This window comes from Oncorhynchus kisutch, linkage group LG5, assembly GCF_002021735.2.
Source record: "Oncorhynchus kisutch isolate 150728-3 linkage group LG5, Okis_V2, whole genome shotgun sequence".
NCBI lineage: Eukaryota > Metazoa > Chordata > Actinopteri > Salmoniformes > Salmonidae > Oncorhynchus > Oncorhynchus kisutch.
Genome location: NC_034178.2, coordinates 48320204 through 48340702, shown reverse-complemented (window position 1 = coordinate 48340702; position 20499 = coordinate 48320204). Strand labels below are relative to the sequence as shown.

At 39.8% G+C, this 20499-nt stretch overlaps 1 protein-coding gene across 1 annotated transcript in view; it reads right to left on the bottom strand.

Annotated features, from left to right (window-relative positions):
- Positions 1 to 20499, bottom strand: part of LOC109891179 (testis-expressed protein 264-like) — a 129969-nt gene extending 109470 nt beyond the window's left edge. Inside the window, exon 1 of the mRNA XM_020483517.2 lies at positions 19900 to 20499. Coding sequence (XP_020339106.1) covers positions 19900 to 20157 — 258 coding nt within the window. The 5' untranslated portion in view covers positions 20158 to 20499. The remainder of the gene's footprint in view (positions 1 to 19899) is intronic.

Genomic DNA, 20499 nt, shown 5'->3' with positions numbered 1-20499 from the left:
AACGAGCAAGCAGGAGAGAGAGAGAGAACGAGCAAGCCAGGAGAGAGAGAGATAACGAAGCAACGGAGAGAAGAGAACGAGCAAGCAGGAGAGAGAGAGGAGAACGGACGCAGGCGAGAGAGAGAGCACGAGGCCAGAGGGAGAGGAGATGAACGAGCAAGCAGAGCAGAGAGCAGAGAACGAGCAAGCCGGAGAGAGAGAGGAACGAGCACGCAGGAGAGAGAGAGGCGAACCGAGCAACGCAGGAGAGAGAGAGAGAACGAGCAAGCAGGAGAGAGAGAGAACGAGAGCGAGATAGCAAGCAGGGAGAGAGAGAGAACGAGAGCGAGATAGCAAGCAGGAGAGAGAGAGAACGAGAGCGAGCTAGCCAAGCAGGAGAGAGAGAGAACGAGAGCGAGCTAGCAAGCAGGAGAGAGAGAACGAGAGCGAGCTAGCAAGCAGGAGAGAGAGAACGAGAGCGAGCTAGCAAGGCAGGAGAGAGAGAACGAGAGCCGAGCTAGCAAGCAGGAGAGAGAGAACGAGAGCGAGCTAGCAAGCAGGAGAGAGAGAACGAGAGCGAGCTAGCAAGCAGGAGAGAGAGAACGAGAGCGAGCTAGCAAGCAGGAGAGAGAGGAACGAGAGCGAGCAAGCAAGCAGGGAGAGAGAGACGGAGAACGAGAGCGAGGCTAGCAAGGCAGGAGAGAGAGAACGAGACGCGAGCAAGCAGGAGAGAGAGAACGAGAGAGAGCGAGCTAGCAAGCAAGCAGGAGAGAGAGAACGAGAGAGAGCGAGCTAGCAAGCAAGCAGGAGAGAGAGAACGAGAGTGAGCGAGCAAGCGGGGAGAGAGAGAACGAGAGCGAGCGAGCAAGCGGGAGAGAGAGAACGAGAGCGAGCGAGCAAGCGGGAGAGAGAGAACGAGAGCGAGCGAGCAGGAGAGAGAGAACGAGAGCGAGCAAGCAGGAGAGAGAGAACGAGAGCGAGCTAGCAAGCAGGAGAGAGAGAACGAGAGCGAGCGAGCTAGCAAGCAGGAGAGAGAGAGAGAACGAGAGCGAGCGAGCTAGCAAGCAGGAGAGAGAGAACGAGAGCGAGCTAGCAAGCAAGCAGGAGAGCGAGAACGAGAGCGAGCTAGCAAGCAAGCAGGAGAGCGAGAATGAGAGCGAGCTAGCAAGCAAGCAGGAGAGAGAGAACGAGAGCGAGCTAGCAAGCAGGAGAGAGAGAACGAGAGCGAGCTAGCAAGCAGGAGAGAGAGAACGAGCAAGCAGGAGAGAGAGAACGAGAGCGAGCAAACAGGAGAGAGAGAACAAGAGCGAGCAAGCAGGAGAGAGAGAACGAGAGCGAGCAAGCAGGAGTGAGAGAACGAGAGCGAGCAAGCAGGAGTGAGAGAACGAAAGAGAGAGCAAGCGAGAGCAAAAGACAGACAGAATGACAAGGAAATAGACCGGCAGGTTAATGTGTTACACACCAGTTGCCTAAATGAATAACTGACAGAATTTCTTCAGAAAGTATTCCTTACCCCTTGACTTATTCCACATTTTGTTGTGTAACAGCCTGAATTCAACAGGGATTAAATCAAATAAAATTCCCTCACTATTCTACAAACAATACCCCGTGATGACAAAGTGAAAACTTGTTTGTCATTTACTGAAAATGAAATACAGAAATATCTAACTGACATTAGTATTCACACACTGAGTCAATACATGTTAGAGCCACCTTTGGAAGCGATTATAGTGGTGAGTCTTTCTGGGTAAATCTCGAAGAGATTTGCACACCTGTATTGTACAGTCGTGGCCAAAAGTTGAGAATGACCCAAATATTAATTTCCACAAAGTTTGCTGCTTCAGTGTCTTTAGATATTTTTGTCAGATGTTACTATGGAATACTGAAGTATAATTACAAGCATTTCATAAGTGTCAAAGGCTTTTATTGACAATTACATTAAGTTGATGCAAGAGTCAATATTTGCCACATCCTGACTGATGGCAGCCCATTCTTGCATAATCAATGCTTGGAGATTGTCAGAATTTGTGGGTTTTTGTTTGTCCACCCGCCTCTTGAGGATTGACCACAAGTTCTCAATGGGATTAAGGTCTGGGGAGTTTCCTGGCCATGGACACAAAATATTGATGTTTTGTTCCCCGAGCCACTTTTGCCTTACGGTAAGGTGCTCCATCATGCATTTTCAGCATTGTTCGTCACCAAACTGTTCCTGGATGGTTGGGAGAAGTTGCTCTCGGAGGATGTGTTAGAACCAATTCTTTATTCATGGCTATGTTCTTAGGCAAAATGATGAGTGAGCCCACTCCCTTGGCTGAGAAGTAACCCAACACATGAATGGTCTCAGGATGCTTTACTGTTGGCATGACACAGGACTGATGGTAGCGCTCACCTCGTCTCCTCCGGACAAGCTTTTTTCCGGATGCGGAAAGGCGATTCATCAGAGAAAATGACTTTACTCCAGTCCTCAGCAGTCCAATCCCTGTACCTTTTGCAGAATATCAGTCTGTCCCTGATGTTTTTCCTGGAGAGAAGTGGCTTCTTTGCTGCCCTTCTTGACACCAGGCCATCCTCCAAAAGTCCCGCAGCTGAATCCGTTTTAGGAGACGGTCCTGGAGCTTGCTGGACTTTCTTGGGTGCCCTGAAGCCTTCTTCACAACAATTGAACCGCTCTCCTTGAAGTTCTTGATGATCCGATAAATGGTTGATTTAGATGCAATCTTACTGGCAGCAATAGCCTTGCCTGTGAAGCCCTTTTTGTGCAAAGCAATGATAACGGCACGTGTTTCCTTGCAGGTAACCATGATTGACAGAGGAAGAACAATGATTCCAAGGATCACCCTCCTTTTGAAGCTTCCAGTCTGTTATTCAAACTCAATCAGCATGACAGAGTGATCTCCAGCCTTGTCCTCTTCAACACACACCTGTGTTAACAAGAGAATCACTATCATGATGTCGCTGGTCCTTTTGTGGCAGGGCTGAAATGCAGTGGAAATGTTTTTGGGGGATTCAGTTAATTTGCATGGCCAAGAGGGACTTTGCAATTCATTGCAATCACCTGATCATGCTTCATAACATTCTGGAGTATATGCAAATTGCTATCATACAAACTGAGGCTGCAGACTTTGTGAAAATGTATATTTATGTAATTCTCAACTTTTGGCCACGACTACAATATTTGCACATTATTCTTTATTTTTTTATTCTTCAAGCTCTATCAAGTTGGTTGTTGATCATTCCTAGACAGTCATTTTCAAGTCTTTCCATAGATTTTCAGGCCGATTAAAGTCAAAACTGTAACGAGAACACTCAGGAACATTCCATGTTGTCTTGGAAAGCACCTCCAGTGTATATTTGGCCTTATGTTTCAGGCTATTGTCCTGCTGAAAGTGAATGTCACCCAGTGTCTGTGGGAAAGCAGACTGAACCAGGTTTTCCTCTAGGATATTGCATGTGCTTAGATCTATTAAATTTTATCCTAAAAAACCTCCCTAGTCCTTGCCGATGACAAGCATACATATAACATGATGCAACCACCACCACGCTTGAAATATGAAGTGGTACTCAGTGATGTGTTGTGTTCGTTTTGCCCCAAACATATTGTTTGTATTCAGGAAATAAACATATTCGTAGACACATTTTTAGCAGTTTTACTTTAGTGTCTTATTCCAAACAGGATGCATGTTTTGGAATATGTGTTATTCTGTACAGGCTTCCTTCTTTCCACTCTGTCATTTAGGTTAGTATTGTGGAGTAACTACAATGTTGTTTATCCATCCTCACTTTTCTTCCATCACAGCCATTAAACTCAGTAACTGTTTTAAAGTCACCATTGGCCTCATGGGGAAATCCCTGAGCGGTTTCCTTCCTCTCTGGCAACTGAGTTAGGTAGGACGCCTGTATCTTTTTAGTGACTGGGTGTATTGATACACCTTGTAATTAGTAACTTCACCATGCTCAAGGGGATATTCAATGTCTGATTTTTTATTTTTACCCATCTACCAATAGGTGACCTTCTTTGTGGTTTAATCTGTGTTTGAAATTCACTGCTCAACTGAGGGACCTTACAGATAATTGTATGTGCGTGGTACAGAGATGATGTAGTCATTCCAAAATAATGCTAAACACCATTATGGCACACAGAGCCCATGTAGCTTATTATGTGACTTAAGTACATTTTTACTCCTAAACTTATTTAGGCTTGCCATAACAAAAGGGGTTGAATACTTATTGACTGAATACATTTTAGCTTTTCATTTCTTAAATTAATTAAGTAATTAAATAAATTAAGACACACAAATGAGTCCGACTTTAATTGATTTTATTGTGCCAACCGGGCTCAGACTTGCTATGCTGTGTTTTTTTTAGCACCCATTAGCTCCCTCTCCTCCCTGCCGCAGCGACCACCACAGAACATTAATAGTGTTTATCACACTGTCCGTGTTGGTGAAGCTGGAACATAATTAGGTTACAGCCATTACGGGCTGAAAAGTTTGACTGAAGATCCCTAATTTGTTTAGGAAAAACATTCCCTATTCCCTCCACCCTTGCTCTCTTTAAGTGACACATGTATGCATCGCATGCATGTGACCAATAGGGCCTGAGCTGTAGCATATCATAATCACATCAATAAACTGGTTATAACAAACTCAAAACACGTGACAGCATAATGGATGCAGAGGACGTGACAAATAAACCTGAAATGGGGGGCTGTTTACTTTTTGCTCAAGAGGTAAAGGGGAAGTCAGAAGTGTGGAATAAATTTGACTAATTTCGGAAAATGCTGGAGATCAAGAAAAATAATGTACGGAGCAAGCGCTGTGTGAATATTGTGTGTGCCAAACAGGTGCTGTTAGATTACAACATAATTTCTCTGCCCGTTTGGAACTTTGTAAACAACACTAAATAAATGATAAGCGTACCAGAGTCTGTTGTAATGTGCTTTTTATTGTACTTATCCTTTTTAAAGCCTTTATTGCTGCAAAGACTAAAACGAGTCGCATTCATTCTTGAATGCAATTTCCAAAATGGAACGGTTTATTTATGATTTACTCAAATTATTCAAGGGTCGCTTTGTTATGTTACAAAACTAAAATACTTGACTGCATTGCAATTCATGAACGCCTCGTATGCTGTGTGATGACATGAACAAATTCATGATTGATTGATACATTACAGCAGCTTATAAGTATTTAAATAAAGGCCTGAAGTAAATTACGGTATTAAGACTAAACGCTCTTAGGCCTACAGCTCGATTGTGGTTATACAAGGCTGCTATTGTAAACCTACTAATGATAATGACATTACTTATTCTAATAATGATGATCATAACAATAATAGTCAAAATAACAATAAGGAGATCAAGAAAATGGGAGGGTTATTATTATAATTTTTGGGACAATTTGGAACACTAAATAATTTATAAATAATAGAATAGAGGTTCTAATGAAAAAAAGTGTAAAGCTCTTATTACAGCATAGCCAAAATTAAAAACAGACGAATTTTCGAAATTGTTTATCCGACAAACAATTTGTGGTTGGTGCTCACAGAGGATTGTTGCTCACAGAATGAGTCGGCTATTAAACAAACACTTAAAAACAGGCAACAGAAGCAGGATCTGTCTTATTTCTGTTGATACAGTGCAGTCGGACAGAATTCAGACTAGTAATATGACATTTTTGGCCGATACCGATATCTTATATTTTCCTTGCCAAAAAAAAAAAAACGATTCCGATATTTACATTTTTTATGGCCTTTTAAGCGTTCTAGTACAGTTAAATATTTAACACACACGGACGCAGCGGTCTAAGGCACTGCATCTCAGTGCAAGAGGCGTCACTACAGTCCCTGGTTCGAATCCAGGCTGTATCACATCAAGCCGTTATTGGGAGTCCCATTGGGCGGTGCATAATTGGCCCAGCGTCGTCCAGGGTAGGCCGTCATTGAAATAAGAATTTGATCTTAACTGACTTGCCTAGTTAAATAAAGGTTACAGACACACACAACATTTATTTTGTTGGCATTTATATATGTCCCCATTACCAGGAAAACATCATCAAAACCTATTTCTTTCACTTACTTGCTGTGCTATTTTGTTGTTCATTTGTTCAGTCGTTTCATTCTCAATCAGGATTTCTATGGAACACTGTTTAGGTCTTTGCATGTCAAAAAAAGAAAACAATGACCAATAGATAACACTATGACGTGTCGAATAAGCTTGTTGACCAATCAGGACCTGAATGACTGTGCGTCACATAATAATTGTCAATGACAGACTTTTATTTTGAAGGCAAACTGCAAATTCCACTATTGTGCCTAATCCTTAATGTGGCTAGCTTCACAACACATAAGCCGGTCCGGTCGAGCCTCACAAGCCAGATGAAGCTAGCTGGCTGCTTATAACGTTAGCGTTGGGCAACAGGGTTAAGTAACGTAAACTCACCCCATTCCGTACAAATGTGTGCAAGCGCAACATTCAAATGAGGCTACAAAGAAAACTAATGGGACTGTAGCGACTGTGTGGACTTCAAAATCGGGGGTGTGAACAAGGTTTCTATTCAAGTGTTGATCGACATGGTAATGGCGCTACAGTATTGGAGAAAAGGTGAAAAAAACGGACCCTCCGTTACATTGTGACGTGTCATGTCATAAAGTACAGCACACATAAAGCAACTCTCTCTGTCTTACAATCTCTCTCCACCAGGTGTAGCACTTCTCTCATCCTTTAAAAACTAGAAATGGACAGTGACGGGGATAAAGGGGGGATACCTAATAATTTTTTTGTCATCATTGCATGCTATCATCATTCTCAAAGCCGCTGTTTACTTCTGAAGATCACTTTAGCACCGCCCTAAAAACGCGATTCAAATTCGACACAAACCTTCAAATAGGTATATAATGACACATTATATAAACTCTTTATAGTGTTTTATTTACATTTTAAAGGCGATAAGGTGATAAGTTGGACAGATCGAGTGAAGAAAAGCTATTTTCCCACACAACATCTCTCCTTCTCACTATCACGCATTAGTTTCGCTTCCCCACCCGCCATTTTTAAAAAGACCCGACGGGGCTCATTGCCTGCTTGAATTATGCAGAAACGGGCAGGTCATGTAATTGATTCTGTTGGAGAGAGGAGAAATTGTGCTTTACAATGGTATTGACATTACAGTTGATCTGGAAGTATTACATTTTTGGGGCGCTAAAGTAAGGGCAATTGTACGGGGTGGGGTGTGAACTACGTTTCTATTCAAGCGTTGATCGACATGGTAATGGCGCTACAGTATTGGAGAAAAGGTGAAAAAAACTGACCCTCCGTTACATCGAGACGTGTCATACCATAACGTACAGCATGAATAAAGCAACTATTTCTGTCTTACAATCTCTCTCCACCAGGTGTAGCACTTCTCTCATCGTTTAAAAACAAGAAATGGACAGTGAAGGTGTAAGGGGGGATACCTAGTCATTTTTTGCGTCATCACTGCAAGCGATCATGATTCTCAAAGCCGCTGTTGACTTCTGAAGATCACTTTAGCACCGCCCATAAAATCCGATTTAAATTCGAAACAAACCTTCAAATAAGTTTGTAATGACACATTGTATAAACTCTTTATAGTGTTTTATTATTTTTTTAAAGACGTTTTCCCATACATCTCTCCATCTCACTACCACGCATTAGTTTCGCTTCCCCACCCACCATTTTTTTAAAGACCCGATGGGGCTCATTGCCTTGTTGAATTATGCAGAAACGGGCAGCGTGGAGGTCTCGGCATGAATTCTATTGGAAAGGGGGAAAATTGTGCTTTACAATGGTATTGACATTACAGTTGACCTGGAAGTATTAAGTTTTTTGGGCGCTAAAATAAGGTCAATTGTACGGACCAAGGGGATGTACAAATGTGAGTGAGTTTACGTTACTCACAAGGATTCCTAAATCATTGCTAAGAATAATGAAAATGACTGCAGTTTCTACTGGTCATTGTTCTCAGGCTGGTTGTATTGATGCTAGCTAGGTACCAAGCTAAAGCTAGCTACCCCAGAAGTTGTGGTTGAACAAATGATTCTTTATTACCAACGCGATATTGTAAACATTGTTCGTGGACGGTGTTTGCTTGTTTGCATACTTTTTTGTACATCAATGACAGTGCTATTGTATCTTTTTTGACACACAAAGAACCAAACGGCATTCCATAGTATGTAAGTCTTGAAGCTAATAGCAGTGACGATGTTACAGTGTAACTCCAGTAGAGCAACATCTGAAAAATAGCGCACTTGGTAGTGTGTACCGGTGCTCGTCCAGTCGGCGAAAGCCAACATCACCCACGACAGAAAACAGTTTATTGTCAAGGACAGTGAATTCCATTTCGCCTTTGAGTTGTCTCGCTGAAATGTTCTTACTCTTTCAAATGACTTGTTGACTGCTCAATCCACACAGGAGACATTGTGGGCCAGGTTATGAATGCTGTGTTCCACGTGTAGTGCAACATTTTACGTGGGGTCATTACAGCATGTACCTACGTTATATAGGTATGCACGTCAGCTTTGACATCGGATTTGCACATCGGCATTAAACTAGACATCGGACGATACCGATGTTGCCATTTTTAACTAATATCAGCCGATTCCGATATGTTCACTGAAATATCATGCATCCCTAATTCAGACCCCTTCACTTTTTCCACGTTTTGTCACATTACAGCCTTATTCTAAAATGTATTATATTACATTTCCCCCTCATCAATCTACACACAATCCTCCATAATGACAAAGCAAAAACTGTTTTTTAGAAATATTTGATCATAAAAAATGTAAAAACAGAACTACCTTATTTACATAAGTGTTCAGACCCTTTGCTATGAGACTCGAAGTTGAGCCCAGGTGCATTTCCATTGATCATCCTTGAGATGTTTCTATACAACTTGATTGGAGTCCACCTGTGATAAATTCAATTGATTGGACATGATTTGGAAAGGCTCACACCTGTCTATATAAGGTCCCACAGTTGACAGTGCATATCAGAGCAGAAAACCAAGCCATGAGGTCAAAGGAATTGTGTCGAGGCACAGATCTGGGGAAGGGTACCAACAAAATTATGCAGCATTGAAGGTCCCCAAGAACACAGTGTCCTCCATCATTCTTAAATGGAAGAAGTTTGGAAGTACCAAGTCTCTTAATAGAGCTGGACACCCGGCCAAACTGAGCAATCGGGGGAGAAGGGCCTTGGTCAGGGACGTGACCAAGTGCCCCCCTTTGGACTCCTGTTGTTGAAACTGCCATTTCCTGCAAAAATACTCTATTATGGTGTGGTGCCTGGACAATGATTACATAGTGGCGCAGCCAGTCCACAAGATGGTGTAGCGCCCCTCTTACATTCTTTACCACAAAGACAGTTTGATGTCACACATCAGAGAAGGTTGACTTGAATGGGAATATCTGCTGTTTTAATCCTCCATAGGAAACATATTGAAATATAGATTATAGAATAGACATGATCATTTAAGTTGATATTCAATGGTAGGTGGACCGAAGGCCATCTTTGTGGTAGTAATTAGAAGTTACAATTTCAATCCAATAAAAATGTGAATGTGTACCAGCTAAATTGCAGTGGTCTGAAGCAGGGGTTGAACCCGGTTCAGGGAACAGAACCGAATACCAGAGATGAACAAAAAATGTCGAGGAACCGTTCTGGAACAGAACTGTTATTTTAAAAGCATGGGAACCGGTTAATAATGTTCTGGCCATTTTTTTCTAGTCCCATAAAAGACCTCACTCTGTCACTCAGAAACGTATTCCAGTGTCTGCCTGCCTGCCTGCCAGCTGAAAATATTTGCCAGTGCTTCTGTGTGTAGGCTACCTGCCCCTCCTTCTGAAACACAGTCTACTGTAGCCTACTGACATTACATACGTGATTCAGAAATTAGAGAGATTTTTTTATTAGAGAAGACCGGATTAACCTTTTCAATGCTACTTAAAAAATGTGCTATAGTTCACGTTTCAAATTGGATTTATAAAGTACGAAAAGGTGTTTTTATTTGAATTCTGATGCCACTTTGCACACAGAAGCTTGTTAGCTAGCTAGCCAACCTTCATAGAAGCCGCTCCTCAGTTGGTATAATTCGGTGGGCCTAATTCAGATAATGCATGTCATAACAACAAGATTGCCAGTGCCTCAAGCAAAGCCTCCTTCTCCATCGTCTCTCGCCCTCGCCCCACAAAATTTCTGTCGCTTCTTGCGCCCTACACTCATCTGTCCAATAGCTTGCCTGCTCCAAAGCAAGATACTCTATCCGCACTGATTGGTGAAGTAATTTAATGTTGAGCGAAATGTAAATACAAATCTTAGGTTTAAAATGGAACAATATAAAATGTAACTTTTGGGGATTTCGAACCGGTTCAGAACTAAACTTCAGGTCGGACCTGTGTAACGGAACGGGGGGAAAAAATGGTTCTATTCAGAATGAACATTTATTTATTTTTGGGATAGGTCCATTCTATGATTGGTTGAAAGAAATTGATAATACGAAGATTGTGGGAGCTGTACTTTTAGATTTCATTGCAGCCTTTGATATTATTGACTAAGTTGTATTTTCGATCAACAGTTGGAATTGAGGTGGGTTCCTGCCTCCTCATTAATTCACATACATTTTCTGGCTGGTGCTTGTTTTCCTTACAAATAATAACTTTGGACATGTGTACGTTCCTATCAAAGTAAGTTCCTTATTTTCTGTAAACCTGTAGGCACATAGGGTTCGAGACCTGCTCCCTGCTGTTTCATTACAGTATTTACAGTTTAATTCACATTTTCAGGGACTGTTGACAAATAATGCATTCTGATTATTGCATAGAATGTAATGGACACCTAATACAAAAGTGGTGTTACAACAAAAGGAGGTGAAGGAATGGTTTACTCATCTTTCGGGTAAACTTCCGGAAGTGAATAAAGGGAAGTGAATGATCGTAGACGACACACCCCCTTCAACATGCATACTATAAACAGACCAAACTCATCGTCTCCTCTTATTATCATCTTTGGTTGATGCGAAAAGAAAAACATGGCAGCGCGCAAACTACCCATTGTCGAATGACTTTAGATTTCTAGAAAGCGTTTTTTTCTATCAATTATTTATATCAATGGTGAGCTCACCTGTTATGGGATTAATTATAAATAGTAACTGCTATTAACTAATTAAAATTGTAGTTTCTGTCAGCCGAGAGTTATAAAATTATGACCATTATGACCTCAGTTAGCGCTCTGACAAATGTAGCCTATGTAACCTAAATTTGAGGTGTCCAAATACCTTATAAAATATGGCAGTAATCTTGCTAAGACCAGAAGAGCTGAGGAGGAAAAGGTGATCATTAAGATAACTTCCCTTTCTCAGAGGTCCCCAGCCGACCTATCGGGAGAGGAGAAGATGGAACTAATTGAGTTACAAAATAAACTGGATAATATATATAAATTAAAAGCAGAAGGAGCCTTTATTAGATCTAGGAAAAAATGGATTGAGGGAGAACAGAATTCATCCTATTTCTTTAGACTTGAGAAATGTCACACTAAAAATAACACTATCCATAAGTTAAACATTAATGGGTGTTATTACAGATGACCAAAAATTAAATCGCTAAATACTGTAGCAATTTTTACAGAAAATTGTATAGCTCTACATACTGTCAGGAATCCACAGATATGTTTTTTTAACTCACTGAATAATGTTCACTCTATCAGTGATATAGAATCTAAACAGTGTGATGAACCCATCAAAGTTGAAAAGATTATAGAGTCTAACAAACATCTAATGAACAATAAAATCACCAGGTGTTGATGGAATTACATCAGAATTTTACAAATGATTTTCTTAACAAGTAGCTCCCTTTCCTATTTGAAGTCTTTTTAGAGAGTATTAAAAACAATGTTCTCCCTCCTACAATGAGTCAGGGGTTAATAACACTGATACCTAAGCCTAAAAAATAAGTGCTGCTCATCAATAACTGGCGTCCAATTTGTCTTCTTAATAATGACTATAAGATATTAGCCTTACTACTTGCAAAAATAATTAAAGAGGTCCTAGATGCAATCATTGATGAAAGACCGTCTGGCTTCATGAGGAACAGACATATTTCTAACAATGTCAGACTAGTATTAGACATACTTGACTACTCAGACCTAATAACTGACGATAGCTTCATTTTATTTTTTTATTTTTATAAAGCATTTGACACAGTAGAGCATCAGTTTCTCTTCCACTCCCTTGAGAGACTTGGCTTTGGGGATTTTTTCTGTAAGGCTATTAAGACTATCTATGCAAATGGTAACAGCTCTATCAAACTGAAATATGGCACCTCACCTAGATTTGAGTTAAAGAGAGGAATTAGGCAAGGTTGTTCCATCTCTCCGTACCTGTTTTTATTAATCACCCAACTTCTTGCAAATTCTTTAAATAATAGTACAAGGTATTTCCATAGCTGGTAAATACATTATTATAAGCCAGCTGGCTGATGATACTACACTTTTTCTGAAAGACGCTAACCAAATTCCCATATCAATCAATGTGATACAATCCTTTTCCAAAGCGTCTGGGCTTATCTTAACATTAATAAATGTGAATTCATAGCTGTCAAATATTGTGTGACACCTTCATATTATGGTATTCCAGTAAAAGAAGAACTTACATATTTAGGCATAACCATTACAAAGGATCAGAAGTCTAGAGGCTTACTAAATTTTAACCCTCTTATTAAAAATTCCCAGAAGAGTCTAAATCAATGGCTACAGAGGGACTTGTCTTTAAAAAGGTAGAGTCCCCTAATAACCAAGGCTGAAGGTATCTCTAGACTAACATATGGCGCTCTATCTTTATATTTTGACAGTAAAATAAACAAGGAGATAGACCAGTTGCTTTTCAACTTTCTTTGGAGAAACTGTACCCATTACATTAGGAAAACTGTTGTAATGAATACTTGAGAATGAGAATGGTGGACTGAATTTTCTGGACTTTACTACTTTAAATAATACTTTTAAAGATCAATTGGATAAAACAATTCCTAAGAACACCCACTTCTATCTGAAATTGTATTCCTCATCATGTCTTCTCTACTTTTGGTGTCCTTAATCTCATGTTGTTTTGCAATTATAATATTGACAAAATTCCAGTGAAACTTTCTGCCTTTCATCAGCAGGTTCTCTTGTCATGGTCCTTAATTTATAAACACAATTTTTCCCCACACAGATATTATATATGGAATAATCGGGATATATTTTATAAAAATACTTCTTTGTTTTTAGAATATTGGTTCCGAAATAATATCCTATTGGTGAGCCAACTGGTAAATGCAGAGGGTCTTTTACTCAGTTAAGGAATTCTTATCACTTTACAAGGTCTCTGTAACACCTAAAGATTTTGCAATTGTTTTAGATGCCATTCCCTCAGGTGTTGCTCTGTTATTCAGGAATGTGTCAAGACCTGACCCTCAGAGCCTACCTTCTATTGACCCATCAGTAGGAAAGATTTGTTTCTCTTTTGGTCCATTCAACAACAGAGCGATACAAACCTTGTTTCAGCAGGATGTTGTACCTTATGTCATGCCTTATTGGAATGGATTTATTGATAATATCTGTTGGAAAAATGTTTGGATGTTGCCACACACATACCTACTTGTTAAAGGAAATAGTTTTAAAGAGCCTACCTTCTATTGACCCATCAGTAGGAAAGATTTGTTTCTCTTTTGGTCCATTCAACAACAGAGCGATACAAACCTTGTTTCAGCAGGATGTTGTACCTTATGTCATGCCTTATTGGAATGGATTTATTGATAATATCTGTTGGAAAAATGTTTGGATGTTGCCACACACATACCTACTTGTTAAAGGAAATAGTTTTAAAATTGTTTATAAATATTATCCTGCCAACCACTATATGAAGAAGTTTAAGGAAAACATAAACTGAAATTACTCCTTTTGTAATGACCACCCAGAAACAGTGTTGCATCTTTTTTGGCATTGTATTCATGTAAGAAAACTGTGGCAAGACATCAGTAGATTTATAATTGAACACATTTATGAAGAGAGACGTACTACTTGGAGTCTTTACATACGATATAAATAAGCTGAAACATTTATGTAATTAATTTCATTATTATTTTGGCCAAATTTCATATACACAAATGTAAATTGACAAAACATAAAACCACATTTTCTTACCCTACAAAAAGAAATTGAACTGTATTTTAAGACGGTTAAATGCTCTACTAACAAAAAAGCTGTTACAATTGTAAGTATATGTATATCCCTTAAGGTCCTTGTGTATTGTAATGTGATATTGTACCCCCTAGCTCGATTGTCCATTGTTTGTAATCAATGTATGCTTGTTTTCCCTCATGTGCTTTATGTATTGATGTTGTTGTTAATTTTAAAAAAAGATTGAAAAAAACTACAACAAATGTAGCCTACATTTTCCGGTTTGTAAGATTGTGTTATGCTGTAGCTACTTCTGTGAATGTCTGAACATTGCATCCCAAAATAATATTGTGACTGTTGAACAAGTTGAGGAGACTAAAGTACTTGGTGTTAAACTGTCGTGGTCAAAACATATAGATTCAATGGTTGTAAAGTTGGGGAGAGGCCTGTCTGTAAGAGATGCTCTGCTTTTTTGGCACCACACTCCACAAAGCAAGTCCTGCAGGCTCTAGTTATCTTATCTTGATTATAGTTTAGTCATATGGTCAAGTACTGTAAAGAAAGACCTAGTTAAGCTGCAGCTGGCCCAGAACAGAGCGGGCTAATATTAAGTTTACATACACTAGGTTGGAGTCATTAAAACTCATTTTTCAAGCACTCCACAAATTTCTTGTTAACAAACTATAGTTTTGGCAAGTTGGTTAGGACATCTAATTTGTGCATGACACAAGTAGTTTTTTCAACAATTGTTTACAGACATAATTTCACTTAATATTCACTGTATCACAATTCCAGTGGGTCTGAAGTTTACATACACTAAGTTGACTGTGCCTTTAAACAGCTTGGATATATCCAGAAAATGATGTCATGGCTTTAGAAGCTTCTGATAGGCTAATTGACATTTCAATCAATTGGAGGTGTACCTATTGTCGTGTCTTTGCTATCATTAAACTGAAGACTTAATTTTATCAAAGATTCTCTGTAATTAGTATTACGCGATTAGACTGATTAATCATGAAACTGTAATTAACTAGGAAGTCGGGGCACCAAGGAAAATATTCAGATTACAAAGATATAATTTCCCAATATAACCTTTCAGAACTTTTCATATCTGATCAATAGTCTTCTGATTAATGAATTATTTATTTTACCTCACGTTAGTCTCATTCCAAACGTCGTAAATTGTTGGTTATCTGCACAAACCCAGTCTTCACAATGAGTCATCCATACATCAATTGTCTTAAATCATTTATTTATTACTAAGTAATTCACAGAAATGCATAAATAAATATGGTTACAAGAAATGATAAGGGAATGTGCCCTAGTGGGCTAAACCGGCATCACGGCTTGGTGGACAAAACGCGGAGTGGGGTCAGCTGAGAAGTCACTACAGAGTTGATAATTATATAACAATTTAAATGCTAATCCTTTGCACATGAATGCTCACTCATTCGGGAAAAATTGCAATCAATATATATATTTACGCTCAGTGTGTCATCTTGATCGCTGGTGAAAAATTTGTTTCTTTGTAGAATTGTCCGTCTCTCTCCCTCTCTCTCTTGGTTGTGGTTATAGTAGATTGTTCAGAGTGACATTCCTTCATTCGTTATAGAATGGATGTTTACGGCGGTTGTCGTTCTTCGCGTTCAATGATACCAAATTCCTAGCTGCAGACTAGTAATTCATATCAAAGACTTGTTCTTATTATGTCGGTATCGATAGTCTAAGAGTTTAACCACGTGGTATGGTTAAAAGATTCAGCAATGGTCTACAACCTTCGTCCTCTCCTAATGGAGAAAAACATGGTCTGGTGATAATTTCTCAAAGTTAGGTTTTATTCAGAATTGCAGAAAAGGGGCTGTCCCAGGATGCCTGACCCTAACTAGGCTCAGTGGGTGGTCCTCTGATTTAATTCAACTCAAAAGGGAATTGGATTGTCCTTCATTAAACAGTCCAAAATCACATTGTAAAATTGTGTAAACAGTATCATACTCACTCATTCATCTTATACAACAATTAGATGTAAACCTCATATCTGAGGCTATTATATAAACAGCGTTATGGTAATGAGTCTACCATGAGCTTCCCCAAAATGTAACAAATGGACCAGTTCGTAGCTGGATTCTTCACCGATCTTTTATACCTTGTCCGGAACATTAAATTTGTTCGGACCTCAAGTTCTGTGAGGTGGAAGTTCACTCCGCCTCTTAAAATGTGTGGCCATGTGGAAGGGTCTTCTCATCAGAATTTACGACCTCTCTCTGACCACAGCAGCCTAGTTGAAGGAGGCAGGGGGAGGCAGGGAGAGGGGGATGCGGCTTACTATACCCAAAGAGGGCAACGTCATGACACTATGGATCCATTTCAAACTTCAAACTCAGTGCCTCTTTGCTTGACATCATGGGGAAATCAAAAGAAATCAGCCAAGACCTCAGAAAACAAATTGTAGACATCCACAAGTCTGGTTCATCCTTGGGAGTAATTTCCTAACGGCTGATATTACCACATGCATCTATACAAACAATAGTATGCAATAATAAACACCATGGGACCAAGCAGCTGTCATACCACTCAGGAAGGAGATGCATTCTGTCTCCTAGAGATTAATGTAATTTGGTACGAAAATTGCAAATCAATCCAAGAACAACAGCAAAGGACCTTGTGAAGATGCTGGAGGAAACGGGTGCAAAAGTATCTATATCCACAGTAAAACGAGTCCTATTTCGACACAACCTGAAAAGGCCACTCAGCAAGGAATAAGCCACCGATCCAAAACCACCATAAAAAAGCCAGACTACGGTTTGCAACTGCACATGGGGACTTTTGGGTGTCAGGGAAAATGAATGGAGTAAAAAGTACAGTATTTTCTTTAGGAATGTAGTGTAGTTGTCAACAATAAAAATAGTCAAGTAAAGTACAGATACCCCCCAAAAAATACTACTACTACTTAAGTAGTACTTGAAAGTATTTTTACTTAAAGTACTTTCCACCACTGCTCAATTGAGAAATTCCACACTGCTACGTAGGGCTGCACGATATGGGCAAATAATCCAGGACTTATTTAACCATATGTTGCAATTGCGATTTGACTTGCGAATTACAGCAAAACTGTTGGAATCATGGAAATAGTCATTCTATTATAATTCTATAGTTAGAATATGATAGTGGGCACTTTGAAAACAGTCTTGTTTGAGATGACAACGAATTAAAATTCCAGGGAGGAGTTATTGTGACAGGGTAGGAACTAAAGTGTTGATAAGTGTTCCCTAGAGGATCCTATAGGCTTTGGCTACATTGCATGTTTTCTCATAGCTACTTCATGTAACTAACATATTCTTGCTTTGCATATTCCTCTTTGATTTAGAAGATACTGTTGCATAAACAACATGCTGATTTAGATCTACACCATCACTGGTATTATCAGGCTGTATTAGCTAGCTACGTTTGCTCTTACTCAGTACATTTATTAGCTAGCAATTAGCATCTCATAAGATTTAGGGCAACTTGCTAAGAAAAGACAAACTAGCTGTTTGCTGATATAAGAAACACAAACTAATAGTGTCATTATAGAACAACTAGTGGATTTATATTATGAAGCAAAGTGAAAACAGAATTGTTGTCATCAACATTGTTGCATGTGCTGCATTAACCATGCAGACTGAAAGCAAGTGTCATGGTTGAGGAACATCAAACGCACTCCTTGAGTGGCAGGGGGCGTGGCTAGGTCTGTGTGGAAAGTAGCACGGAGAGAAAGAGATGACTCAAGTAGCGAAGTAAACTATAAAAATTGACATTACACATGGCATTTCACATTTAACAAACTAAATATTCAAATACCGGTATAGAAGGTAGAGTAAAAACCCAAACCGGTCCCTGCATCAATACCGAAATATCATAAAATACAGTATACCGCCCAGCCCTAATGTGAGGCCTACAGTCAGTGTCCAGACTTCAGTTAGTCTACTATTCCAACTACTAGGCTACGACACTCAAATAATTCTGCCAAAGAGACATCCCTTTCAAAACACCAAAAAGTGTTTTGAATGAAATTTGGTGATTGTTATTCATTAGGCCTACACTTTTGTAACATGAATTGATGCATACACTTCTGTCCGCGGGCGACTGTCTCGGCCACTCATCTTTGCCTTGACAAAATTTCAGTGTTATCATTGAACCATGCCGCATTTTGGAACATATTCCACAAGTTTAAGTCTATTCACTCATTTTTCACCCGAATGACATACAGTAATGATAAATAGTGTAATAGCCTACAGTTCTCTTGGAATATACACCAAGTGTACAAAACATTAAGAACCCCTCCCTTTTGCCCTCAGAACAACCTCAATTCAATGGGGCATGGACTCTACAAGGTGTCAAAAGCTTTCCACAGGGATGCTGGCCCATGTTGACTCCAATGCTTCCCACAGTTGTGTCAAGTTGGCTGGATGTCCTTTGGGTGGGAGACCAGTCTTGATACACACGAGAAACTGTTGAATGTGAAAGACCTAGCAGTGTTGCAGTTCTTGACACACTCAAACCAGTGTGCCTGGCACCTACTACCATACCCTGTTCAAACGCACTTAAAATCTTTTCTCTTGCCCATTCACCCTCTGATTGGCACACATACACAATCCATGTCTCAATTGTCTCAAGGCTTCTCAAAATCCATCTCCACCCCTTTATCTACACTTATTGAAGTGGATTTGACAAGACACATCAATAAGGGATCATAGCTTTTACCTTGATTCACCTAGTCAGTTCATGCTATTTTCATGACATATTCATAATGTTTTGTACACTCAGTGTATGTTTTAATTATTGTGATAGGCTCATCTTTTACCGGTACGGTGTACCCCAACTATTTATTTTGCCGGTATGCCTTACCGTCCTGGCTTACTTTCACTCCTGGTCTTGCAGGAATTTCACATCACAAATGTAATCTTCAACCTGTTTCTCTTGAAGCCTGTCTGCTCATATTACCAATGGGTCACATGAGCATAGCCAGCCCGTCCCACTCGCCACCCAGCCTGTGTTCAGCCCTTATCATCAGTTAGCCTAGATGTGTACTGAGATCCTATCTAACAGACAGCTGTTGTGTGGCTGCCACAGCATGTTGACTAAACACCCAGGCTCATGTAAGGACTGAATCAAAATACAGTTCCCAGCTGTATATTTATAGTGGTGCATTACAGTACAGGTATAGTAAAATATTAACAAGGATGTAACCATGATACTCCACGAACTGTTGCAGTGTAAAATTACTAAACAGTGGGGCATCGAGAAGGAGGCCTGACACTGGCCTAGGAACAACCCTCAAGACAGTTTGTTCTTACAGCCACTGTGTCAGAAGAAATTTCCCGCAAGCGCTATAACTGAAAATGAACAGAACTGCATAAATACTAGTCAGGGTGTACTTACTAGACTATATTTAGTGTCATAAGTTCAGTTCTCATCTGACCCATGGGAGGGAGGATTTGCCCATCTCTTTGACATTTATGAGTCAGTTGTATGCTAATGCCAAAGTAAACTGGAACCACAATAGGGGGGGAAATCATCAGCTGTGCAACGTGGCATTGTACAGCTGACTTTATTAATGCTCCCAAATCAGAATTCACATTCAGCTCTCTGGATTCAAGACATGTCCCTTTGAAAAGAGTGGCCAGTGAGAAAACATCTGAAAGTGAGGACAGTTTATTTATATCAGTTATTCTCTCTCACACTCACACACACACACAATTCAGGTGCCTTACCTCTGTGGAGTCATCGTAGGACACACGGATGGTATTGAGCTTTGGCCCAATACTGACAGTCTCTGTGAAAGCTGCACCACAGTCTTTATACGGTCCTTTATGGAATTTGTAGGCAATAGTAACGTTTTTGATATAAGGCGACCCTGTCTTGATATTGACCTCAGTGAACAGCCCAGAGTACACAACAGCTGCAACCACCGTTACAATCAAACACAAGATGAGAAACACTATCAGTGCTAAAATAATAGAGTCAGACATTTTCTACACTAACACTGGTGCCACTGATGCAACTCAACCTCTTCCAAGTGAAACGTTCTATTTTGATTATGTCAAGCTCTATATGAAGTGTCAAGAAGAGCCTCCTCGGAATGTACAAATTTGCGGACAGTCTACAAACTACAAAGCGCAAACGTCATGAATAAGAGATTTGAAAAGAAGAAGATATGAATTGCTTGTGATGTAAAAACGAGAATAATCCGTACAACTGTTGTTTGCATTCATACGATTTTCCGTGATAACTGAAGGTAGGACGAAAGATTTTTATAACTAACCCAAGATAGACCAGAGCCTGTCGTTTCCAATGGAGCAAATTAATCATAG